The sequence below is a fragment of the Haliotis rufescens genome, unplaced genomic scaffold, assembly GCF_023055435.1.
Source record: "Haliotis rufescens isolate VD_foot unplaced genomic scaffold, xgHalRufe1.0.p SCAF_23, whole genome shotgun sequence".
NCBI classification, from domain to species: Eukaryota; Metazoa; Mollusca; class Gastropoda; order Lepetellida; family Haliotidae; genus Haliotis; species Haliotis rufescens.
The window spans coordinates 6,661,165-6,673,045 of NW_025963924.1; the positions used below are offsets into that span (position 1 = coordinate 6,661,165).

Genomic DNA, 11,881 nt, shown 5'->3' on the forward strand with positions numbered 1-11,881 from the left:
ATACAGTCCTCATATTTGATTAAAAAAAGTAAGTACGTCAACTGGGAATTCAACTGGATGTTACCTTCCTTATATCAGCTAACAGCCCTGTTTGTGAAAATATTTACTAGACATAAGATTTAAAGACTAATAAAATCAATTGTGAGACCGCATAGACCATAAAACCGAATAAAATATGTCTTGGTATTATCTCTTGTGTATCATATGATGGTAATGACCTGAAATGTTATAACGTTAGATAAAGAAGGAGAAACATTAAAGTGTTTTATAATACTTGAGAACATGATCAATAAGATGTAGCAACATAAACATGCATGGAATAGGGAAAATGGTGAAAAAAAATTGAAATAGATTTTAATAAAACACTATTGTACTAAATAACTTGCAAGAGCGGTGTCCAAAATTGTTTGACCGTGTTATGTGTGTTGTAGACTGACGAATAGCAAGTAATTGTCATGCTGTACGCATGGTTCCATATACAAATTCAGATATACAACCGGTATGAAACTGAGAACTGAGATGCCAAGTATAATCTGCATTCACACACGGAAGCAATATACATGTCTGTATGCCCTCTCCTCTGAAAAATGTATTACTAAAGTATTTGCATTGTAATAAATATAGTAATGATAAAACTTGGTAGTTTGGTAGGTCTCCGACAGATATGATTTTCTGGTTTTTTTTACACCTTTGATTGATACGGATTACGTACATGTAGTCTAGTCACTGTCTCTAATGTATCTGCTTGTTTGAAATTTACTTTTATCGGGTATAAATAGTTGATTCGTCTTGTCACGCAGTCATTTTTACTTAATCGAATGATTTCCACAAAAAATTACGGCAGAGCGTTTTGTATTTTATTATATACATGTATTGTTAATTGTAGAAGATGCTTACATCACTGTATCTCAGGGGGGGGGGGGGGGGGCACGGGTGGCCCAGTCGTCTAAGGCGCCGTGATTCGCTCAGCAGAGGTGCGTCCCTTGGGCACGCCAGAAACCTATGATTGTGGGTTCGAATCCCGGTTCGCCCCGAATGGGTTTCTAGGTTTGTCAGCACCATACCTGTGCTCGTGGGTTTCACCGAAGTGGTAAACGTCATGAGACCTGCATCACTTCAGGCTTTCCTCCCACATTAAGCTGACACGCCGCGATATAACTGGAATACTGTTAAAAGCAGGGTTAAACCCAACTCACGCACTCACTCACTGTATCTCAGAACGCAAAACTGATAACATTCAAACATGTAATTAGTACACAGTTAATTGTTACATATAATTTCCTGCATATTCCTTTTTGAACAAAAAGCCTACATGTATACTGAAATCGGTGTCCACTGTTAAAAGGCTATTAGTGCAGTCAGCCATGGTAAATGGAGAGACAAAAATGAGGTGATTAATTATAGTCTGTTGCAGAATATGCGGTATAAGTGTAGTCATTTATACATATACACATTACACATATCCAGATGAAATACACGATATGATACAGTGCAAGAACAAATTAAGACACGGTTTCTATTAAAAATAATTATACGATTATGGATTATGGGTTGAGATACAGCATCGGCATACTCAACTTGAGTTGTTTTCTGCGGGTCGTAAGTTCATTGTTTGACTGAACAAACTTGTGTCGGGGTTGCGATATTTTCTTCTCTTTGTTGGAAACCTGCCACCGGCCTGAATTTTGAGAAAGGTCTCAGCATGGGACTGTTAATTACTTCTTAATGATGTCTACAAGCTTACAAACTTGTAGATGTTGGGGCGGTTTTCAGCTCAGAGTGTTAGTGGTCCTGGAACCCATAGTGTCAAACAGGTTCTGCACAATACGTCCATCAGATTCTACTGTTCAGCAACATTGTCACTGAATTTCAGAACTCTGGCATGATATAATAATCAAGGATTTCGAAGGTGAACGAGGGGAAAGGCAGACGCACGTGGATTTACTCTCAGGTTATTATTGTCTGGAGTTCACATTTTGGGGCATTTCATATACTAATTGAACAGAGTTCACCTGCACATGTCCACTTTAGTGATACAGACTGTAACCAAAAATGCAATGAGCCGTAGCTCTTAATCCCTTATAACAACGGTAACAACAACCAGGGTGAGGACACAGTAAGGTTAAACCGTGTCCAACAGACATCTGAGGTGACTAACGCCATATCTCCCATCAAGTCAGCTCTGTTTTTAAGCGCATAGTTATGTTAATCTGCAATACATCAAGTGTTCTCGTTCAATCTATTGTACATATTGAAGTGATTGTAAAGTTTCAAGGAGTACTAAAATGTTGTGGTATTATGAATGTATTTAGAATATGAATAGCGCAAAACAGTCACCATATCGGATGTACATGTATAACTTGTCTTCCAACACCACGCTTGTGCCGAGGCCCATGGTCATAAAACTAATCGGTCGCAGATACTTCTTGCTATGGTTCACTCCCAATTGTCAGACGACCTAATCATCAGTCAGACCAGTCAAGTGTGACCAGCGTACCTGCCTGGTTTTACCTCCTAATTACTGAACTGCCCAATACTGTCATACTGTGGGCAGAGTAAGCGGCCTCGTTGAGTGATACAGACTAACCAGATTATGATTGCGTTTGTAAGTTGCGTTTAATCTGTGTCTGGTTGCAGTTGTTTTATTAGTCAAGACTAGGGGTAGTTTTTTCAATGAAACCTTTTAGCCGTTGAGTTTGTTTTGCATTCATTTCATTAAATACATTGTTAGGTAGAATAATAACACGTTATATGGATTAAACATCTCCATAATATGAGTATAATCTCACATGTACTCTAGGTACCGTACTATATTACTTTGCGGAGACACTGAGTATAATTTTTTAGTTGGCATTGTATGCTGTCTGAATGACTTTACACAAATCCCTGCATTCAATAGACCCGTGAAGATCTTCAACAAACCATTCTTGGCGTAAAAGGGCGACAGCGCTTGTCGTAAGAGGCGACTACCGGGATCGGGTGGTCAGGCTCGCTGACTTGGTTGATGCATGTCATCGTATCCCAATTGCGTGGATCGATGCACATGATGTCAATCACTGGATTGTCTGGTCCAGACTTGATTATTTACAGACCGCCGTCATACAGCTGAAATATTGCTAAGTGTGGCGTAATACAACTAACAAACAAACAAAACACAAAAAGAGAAAGTGTATGAGTACTAAAACTTGCAATAGATATGCGTACCCTACGTACACACATGAGTCCCATTCGACAGTCTACAACACACGAATAACTGTCAAACAAGTTTGGGTACTCCTTCTGTTCAGGCAAGTTATTTAGTTCGATAATTTTGTATTAAAATCCTTTTCAATTTGTTTTCATCCTTTTTCCCTATTCCATGCATGTTTATGTTGCTACATCTTATTGCTCATGTTTCCAAGTATAGTAAAACACTTTAATGTTTCTCCTTCTTAATCTAACGTTATAACATTTCAGGTCATTACCATCATCTAATACACAAGAGATAATACCAAGACATATTTTATTCGGTTTAATGGTCTATGCGGTCTTACAATTGATTTTATTAGTCTTTAAATCTTATGTCTAGTAAATATTTTCACAAACAGGGTTGTTAGCTGATATAAGGAATGTAACATCCAGTTGAGGACTGAATACGACGTACGTTAGTCTGGTAACGACGTTTCTACAATTAATATTTTGAATAAGCCGTTAATATGCCAGTTGTGGCAGGGATGATGGTATGGTAGATGTAGCAGACATATTGACAGCCCTTGTTACGCGAGTCACTAGGTTATTAGTACGGCATTAGCCTTGTTGATTGGTACTATACTTTGAGGATTTCTGTGGCCACTGGCTGACGTAATTCAAACTCCTTCCACACTGACATCGCACCAAATACATTTGTGTACCGATTACATAACTCTTACTGACAGGGTAGGGTGGTAGTTCACGCGAAACGGACGACACTGTGTAAATTGAGCTGCTCCTTTGATATCGCCTCACAACATACTTTTAATGAATGACCCATTAAACGATGATAGACATCAGGATCGCGGAGAAAATACAAGCTTCGTTCGCGTTGAATATATATATCAAGGCACAAATTCATCTTTCATAAACTTTTTGTGTCTTTGTGCTTAATATATCCACCTACAACGAAAATATGTAATACATGTATCCACAAAAATATACATGTACAGGCTAGGTATTTGCCCACATCAACACCTGCATAACTGTTTATTCACGCGTGGTGTGGCAGATTGTAATTTACCGACAGCAAGTATTGTAGAATCACCTGTAAATAAGGCCGACACTGTAATTAGACACAACGTACTAATGAGAATATGAGAATTATCATAAGAAGGCTGTTACGTTTTTCTTAACTTTTACCATTTTCATACCAAAATTGACAATGCAGTTAAAAGTTGCTTTAGTGTCACAATATTCACTCACGTTTTCCTCAATCGCAATAACTCCAATAACTCCAAAATAACTCCAATGAATTGGAGTACACGCACATGAATTCGTATGATAAACTGCCAAAACGTTTTGAGAGATAAGGCCGGGTTCATTAAAGATGTTGGGTGCGGTTAGGACCAAACTTTTTCAGCTCAGAGTGTTAGTGGTCCTGGAACCCATAGTGTCAAACAGGTTCTGCACAATACGTCCATCAGATTCTACTGTTCAGCAACATTGTCACTGAATTTCAGAACTCTGGCATGATATAATAATCAAGGATTTCGAAGGCAAAACCTTTTCACGCCCATGGGCGAAATATTTCAATAAATCTGTAAAATAGCTGAATTGAGTAAAATTGAGTTACATTATGTGCCATGAAAATAGTAAGAACACCTGCATGTATTTGCGAAACAAAAACATAAGTTTTAAGTAAAGGAAAATATTCTCGCCCATGGGCCAAACCCTTTTCTCGCCCATGGGCGAAATATTTCAATATCGCTATAAAATCGTTGAATTAAGTTAAAATGATTTAAATTTTGTGTCATGAAACTTGAATAAATACATTTAATGTATTTGCGAAACAAAAACATGAGTTTTGAGTAAAGGAACATATTCTCGCCCATGGGCCTACCTATGGGCCAGACTTCGCCCATGGGCAGGCCCATGGGCAACACTTCTCCCATGGGCAGGCCCATGGGCGACATAGTCTAAATATTGAGATTTTTTAAATTTTTAAAAATTTTTTTCATTAAATTTTGTGTCATGATACTTCAATGAATACATTTAATGTATTTGCGAAACAAAATCATGAGTTTTAAGTAAAGGAAGATATTCTCGCCTATGGGCAAAACCTTTTTCTCGCCCATTGGCGAAATATTTCAATATCGCTATAAAATCGTTGAATTAAGTTAAAATGAGTTAAATTTTGTTAATTCATTAAGAAACATATTTACATTTCCAACTGACTGACATAGCCATATAAAACCAAAACCAAGCGAAAATAAAAGATTTCTCATATGCGATGTCCAAGTGTTCTTTCCCATGTTATCTAAATGTAGAAGCATGTTATAAGCTAATTTGGGGAGACGTTGTTCATGCATATGAAGAATTTTAAACCAGTATTTTAAACATCTGATCTGAGAGTTAATATATAATGGGCATCTACCACATTCACCATAAACCATGCAATTTGGTGTAGAGGATCCGACACAAAGAAACTTTTTACATGCTAATAAGTGAACCTTCTCTAAACAGTCATAACGTTGAAATCCCCATACTTCAGAACCATACCATAAAATTGGTTGTATCTGGGTAGCAAAAAGCTTAAAGAAGATATTAGGTGACATCGATCCCACTTTATGAGAAATAGACATTACACTTATTAAAGCTTTCTTTGCACGCACGGACAAGTCAAGGGCATATATTTTCCAATTCATTGTGTGTGAGAACCAGATTCCTAAATATGAGTAGTGATCTACTATATTGACTAACTGACCATCGAATGACCATCTCTCTTTCAAAGATCACAATTTTAGTTTTTTCCAAATTTACTGATAATTTCCATTCTTTCGTGTATGTACTTAAAATATTTAATTGCCTTTGAAGACCAACAACAGTATCTGACACTAGAATGACATCATCTGCGAAAAGTAGCATTAATATTTCTATCAAATCTGGGAACATTTGGATACCATGTTTACCACTGGCAGCTATTTCGTAATATAATTCATTAATGAAAAATGAAAATAAGATCGGACTCAAAATACAGCCTTGTCTTAGGCCCAAAGGACAATCAAAGAAATCTGTTAAACTATCCCCACAACGAACACATGATCTCACATTAGAATACATTGATTTTAGAATAGTAAACATTTTCCCACGTAAACCAGCTTTTCGTAGACATGTCCATAGCTTGAAGCGATTGACAGAATCAAAAGCCTTTTTAAAATCTACAAATGCTACATACAGTTTATGCTTACGCTGTGACAAGGTTTTTTGAATAAGTGCATAAAGTGTAAATACATGGTCTAGGGTGGAAGAACTTTAACAGTATTCCAGTTATATCATGGCGTGTCAGCTTAATGTGGGAGGAAAGCCCGATGTGATGCAGGTCTCAGACATTTACCACTTCGGTGAAACCCACAAGCACGGTATGGTGCTGACAAACCTAGAAACATAATTGGGGCGAACCGGGATTGGAACCCACAATCATAGGTTTCAGACGACTGGGCCACCCGTGTCCCCCCTCTGGTACAAGATCATGGCTGATTAAAGATAACTTAATAATAAGGGAAGTAGAAATCCACAAGATATGAATTTTGATATTTTATTTGCAATGATTTAATTGATATATATGGATTCTACAAAACAGGCATACAAAAGAAATACAACCAAATTGCACACATAAGTTTATCATGTTTAGCCAACAATAAACAAATAAATGGTATGCAACTAGTGGGGATCCACTTGGCCATTTGTTCATAATGATATTATAACAACCAAAATAACATGTTATCATGGTAGAAAAAAGGCATACAAAATGTCATCAGCCGCCTCCTGGATTCGCTACTGTGTTACATCCCGTCCTGCCAAATTTTTAAAATAGAATTTCATGTTTCATTAAAAACATCCGCCCTGCTGTTTTTGATAAGGATTGACAACTAAGGGAAGTAACTCTGGGTATCGTATTGACTATACAAAGCACCCTTTGTCTTACACTTCTAATGTAGCAAACTACCAAACACACTGTGCCCCTTTTTTCACAAGTCTAAAACAACGAACATCTTGTCAGTTGTGTACTCAACAAAATTCATTATATTCTTTTCCTATTGTTTGAAAATTTCTTCCGACCGTCCGTTCTTTGTGAAGCGGATCATGAGGGTGATAAACATACCAACCAAAAGATTTCTCAAACAATTCTTTTGAATTGTATTTATAACACATCGTACAGGATGAATATGATTGTATTACTGACAACATACCACTTTTCAGCTGATCAAGCTGCTGACGTCACATCCGGTGGACGAAAAGGAGATTCATGGGATCAAGGTGTCGAGTCGAGTCCTCGAACAATTGACATCACAGGAGGTCAGGGACCTCAGAGTCGTCTTTGAAATATTCGACGCCAGCAGCACCGGGTAAGGCCCAATTCACATCCTGATTCCATATGAGCGAGTTTGGTTTGAACAGTATTCAAGTTATATCACGTTGTCATGTTGTTAAAAAGCCCGACGAAAGACCGAAGTGATGCAGGTTTCAGACGTTTACCGCTTTGGTGAAACCCACGAGCACGGATCGGGTATGGTGCTGACAAACCTAGAAACATAATCAGGACAAATCTGGGATTCGAACCCATGATCCGAAACTCATGTCGCCGTATAAGTGCACTAATATCAAATGCGATCTTAACCCCATCTCACCACGCCTATTTGGAACTTTTGCCCACATGAAGATGAGCGTGTTATATAACTGAAACACTGACCAATGTGGCGAGACCCGTGAACATTCCGGGGTAGAATAGGTCTTCAGCAACCCATACTTGCCTTAAAAGGCGACTATGCTTGTCGTAAAAGGCGACTAACGGGATCGGGTGGTCAGGCTCGCTGACTTGGTTGATGCATGTCATCGATTCCAATTGTGTGGATCGATGCTCATGATGTCAATCACTGGATTGTCTGGTCCAGACTCGATTATTTTACAGACCGCCGTCATATAGCTGGAATATTGCTGCGTGCCGCGTTAACCAACAAACAACAAACCAATGAGGCGATCAGCCCGTATTCATGAACATTTATGACAGTGTTTCTGAGATATAATGCTACCACAGGGGGTTTAATCAACTATGTCAGTGTGGGTAACATAATAGTGTATATGTTCTTGCCATATATCAATCGGTGATGAATACGCACTACCATATGATGACGTGGTTTTGTCTGTACAGGTTTATCGGCCCTCTAGAACTGAAGAAGGCTATGCGTGTCCTTCGATTCAAAATCTCGCGAGATGAGGCGAGGAGAATGATCATGGACGTCAGTCTGAAAGGAAGAGCGTGAGTTTTGTCACATGTACCATGTGAGTTTTGTCACATGTGTCATACATTCGTCGCCACTAGCCCCTTTTCGTAACCTGCAAGAGGACTCGTCCCCCCTATCGATGAATGCTATGTGTGATAATATTGCAAACCAATCAGAATGCGCGTATGATTTCAAGTTCTTCGTCAAAGAAGCCCTCAGAAATCATTTTTTGATTTTACATGTCTTGCATTTAAAAATATACCCAAGGCACATTTAAATGCGCTTAATCAAACTGTATTATTCCGCATGTCCCGATGTGCTTTGAATTGCAACTGAAATATATATAATATATGGGGAAATATATGTGAACCATGACGCAACGAGTTGACAATTCTTTTAGGTATGCCCGTTTGCGCTAAGACGGAACCCGGTCGCAGAAATGGTCATGAGAGGGACACGAGTCGCTATTCGGCTTGTCCCGGAATAACACGAGTTGGTCACGAATGATGTGTCATAGTAATTGCTAAATTCTAAGTCATTCCGAGGGGCAGGTTGGGTAGGTTCGTCCATTAGTGCTGATTGTACAGGCCATCTATGGACGCCAGTAGTAATATGGACAGAAGAGAACTTGGAAGACAAATAGTTTAACGCTACGTTAAACCCCATTTCTCCTCACCTAATCAGTTTCATCGATTTTATATTTAAACTTGGGATTTAAACTTGTGGAAATGTTAGTACAGTGCTTGTTCATCGCCATTACTGAGGTAACCGGATCTGTGTGCTGCTCCCTATAAACGGCTCTGACTGTCGCTGGTACCGAGTGTGAGTGAGTATGGTTTTACGCCGCTTTTAGCAATATTCCAGCAATATCACGGCGGGGGACAAAAGAAATGGGCATGCTTGCCGTAAGAGGCGACTAACGGGATCGGGTGGTCAGGCTCGCTGACTTGGTTGATGCATTTCATCGTATCCCAGCTGTGTAGATCGATGCTCATATGCATGATGTCACTCACTGGATTATCTGGTCCAGACTCGATTATTTAATGACGGTCGTCATATAGCTAGAATGTTGCTGAGTGCTGCTTAAAACACATAAGTGAGTGAGTGAGTGAGTATGGTTTTACGCCGCTTTTAGCAATATTCCAGCAATATCACGGCAGGGGACACAAGAAATGGGCTTCACACATTGTACCCATGTCGGGAATCGAACCCGGGTCTTCGGTGTGACGAGCGAACGCTTTAACCACTAGGCTACCCGACCGCCCCCGCTCGCTGGTACCGACAAGTCAATATCAAAATGGTTTATAGGGAGCAGCACGGAGATATGGTCACCCCAGCTGCTTTGCGTGTCATGTATACACTATTGTATCTTGTACTGACAATGTATGCTGGGTATCCAGGAAGATTGACTTCAACGAGTTCCTGGAGACAGTGATAGACCGGCAGGGAGACAACCGAGATGTGTATGAGGAAATACTGAAGGGCTTCAACATGTTCGACACAGGCGAGTAGTCGATATATACGGTTATGCCTCGTTTGTGTGGATTGCACAGCGATGTCATATCTTCCGACACGGGCTTTCCACACATCTGTTTTCATGTAATCTGTGTTGTATTATTTGCGTAAGAGAAAACTGCTCCACGTTGACGTGAGGTTTCAAATACAGATTTGCCTAGGGAAGTTGATCGGTGATGCGCACGTAATATCATACATTATGCCTTAGGGTGGTATTTTGGTATTTGATATATGTTGCAACAACTGTGTTAAATGAATTGATTTGATTTAAGGCGTGTTTTGTTAGTAAAAAACATTTTGCATACATTCATCACACAGTTGCTAGTTTCATGTTTCCATAAAAGATAGTTAGGATAGGATACCATTCACATTTGTGAAGCATACAATAGTTTGGGATGGGGATGTGGTTGAGATCAGCATTTTTAAGAAATGCCTTTTTGAAATGAATAAAAATAATAAACTGTATTTTTTAATACTTGTCTGCAAGACAACCTTTTTCGCCTACAATGCGAGGCATCTGTAATTAATATTTTCAGTAAAACAGGGGTTTAAAGAATCCCGACCTTCGACCCCCCACCCCTTTGAAATCAAATAGTTGCTCCCTAATTTTACGTGTCCCCACTCTGTGTTACAGATGGGTCGGGTGCTATCTCCCAGGACAATCTGCGGCAGGCGTGTCGAGACGTGGGCATCAAGTTCACCCAGAAGGAGCTGCAGGAGATGATCGAGGAGGCCGATGTCAATGGAGACGGCGTTATAGACAAAGAAGAGTTCACCAGGATCATGCTCCAGACCAACCTTTTCTGACCTTGACCTCATGACCTTACATGACACCGATGACCATAATGTGTATCTCGACCCCAAAACTGGTGTATCGCCTGTGATTCAAGAACACACCTGACCTGTGTATCACATTACCTCCCTTATGACCTTGACCCTGCAGATCATCTGCGTATCATGACCTCACAGATGCCCCATGTATCTCCAAGGTTGACACCAGATGTACAAATGTCTCCAGCAGCGCGAAGCAGAGTGTAGTCTCGAACAGTGCAGGGAGCTTAGTACGCCAGCGGTTGTTAGGAGCACGACTGGATACAAGCTCCCCTACAGCGCCGACATTGTCACTCTACCTCACTAACATGGTGTCGAGGTACGAGCGCCTGCTTATGACACTGGCAGGAGTTGAGTTTTGTATGCGTATGTTGGGAGGTTGGAGTTTATGAAGACAAGGCCCTAGTTGCACAAAGCGATCTTAGCTCAAAGAGTATCACTGATCTAAAAGAATGTTGTGGGATGGGACTGACAGTAGGCATAGTGTTAAGATCGTTTAGTGGAACGGGTCTCTTGAAGAGGTGCCTCCTTTCACGTCTAAGTCAAGAGATATTAGACTTTAGAAGATCCCCAGCCTTAATAGTCGATGATCTTCCAGTTCATGCAATATTACTTTTCTCTTGCTACTGTCGTGTGTATATCCAACATTTCCATGCTATGTAAATAAACATTGGCCCATATTCACTCTACCTGACTTTTTTTAAGTATGTACTTATATTCTTTAAGTACTTTAATATTTTACAACTTGTCATCTTCTCGAGGCAAGCTTGTAAACTGACTATAAAAGTCCAGTTTCCGCCCTTGCCGAACTAGGCTGGAATTATGAAGTCATGTTTGGCTGGATTAACGAGTCTATGCATAATGCCATCAGAATCGCCAGACAAAATCAACATCCGGTCCGTAACAGATATTTTCCAAATCTGTTCATGTTTTTAATCAAGGTGCTCACGTGATTTGATGCACTTCGCGAAGTACGACCCTTTTTATTACAATATAAATCTTGATTATCGATCATATCGCCTTCTCTGGGCGACACCATATTATGGGTGGCGTCTGTCTGGACTTGCAGGTGTGATCAGTGA

General features: G+C 39.8%; 1 protein-coding gene across 1 annotated transcript; it reads left to right on the forward strand.

Annotated features, from left to right (window-relative positions):
* The first annotated feature begins 3,695 nt into the window (after positions 1-3,695).
* On the forward strand, positions 3,696-11,479 carry LOC124146519 (caltractin-like). Its single transcript, XM_048401821.1, has 5 exons — positions 3,696-3,719; positions 7,432-7,577; positions 8,381-8,488; positions 9,854-9,957; positions 10,603-11,479. The coding sequence occupies exons 1-5, from the start codon at positions 3,696-3,698 to the stop codon at positions 10,773-10,775; spliced, it is 555 nt and encodes a 184-aa protein (XP_048257778.1). The 3' UTR covers positions 10,776-11,479.
* The last annotated feature ends 402 nt before the right edge of the window (positions 11,480-11,881 follow it).

Coding starts and splice junctions, on each gene's coding strand:
- LOC124146519 (XM_048401821.1), top strand. CDS start 3,696: ATGCCAGTTGTGGCAGGGATGATG. Junction 7,578..8,380: donor TTCGACGCCAGCAGCACCGG/GTAAGGCCCAAT, acceptor TTGTCTGTACAG/GTTTATCGGCCCTCTAGAAC. Junction 8,489..9,853: donor GTCAGTCTGAAAGGAAGAGC/GTGAGTTTTGTC, acceptor CTGGGTATCCAG/GAAGATTGACTTCAACGAGT.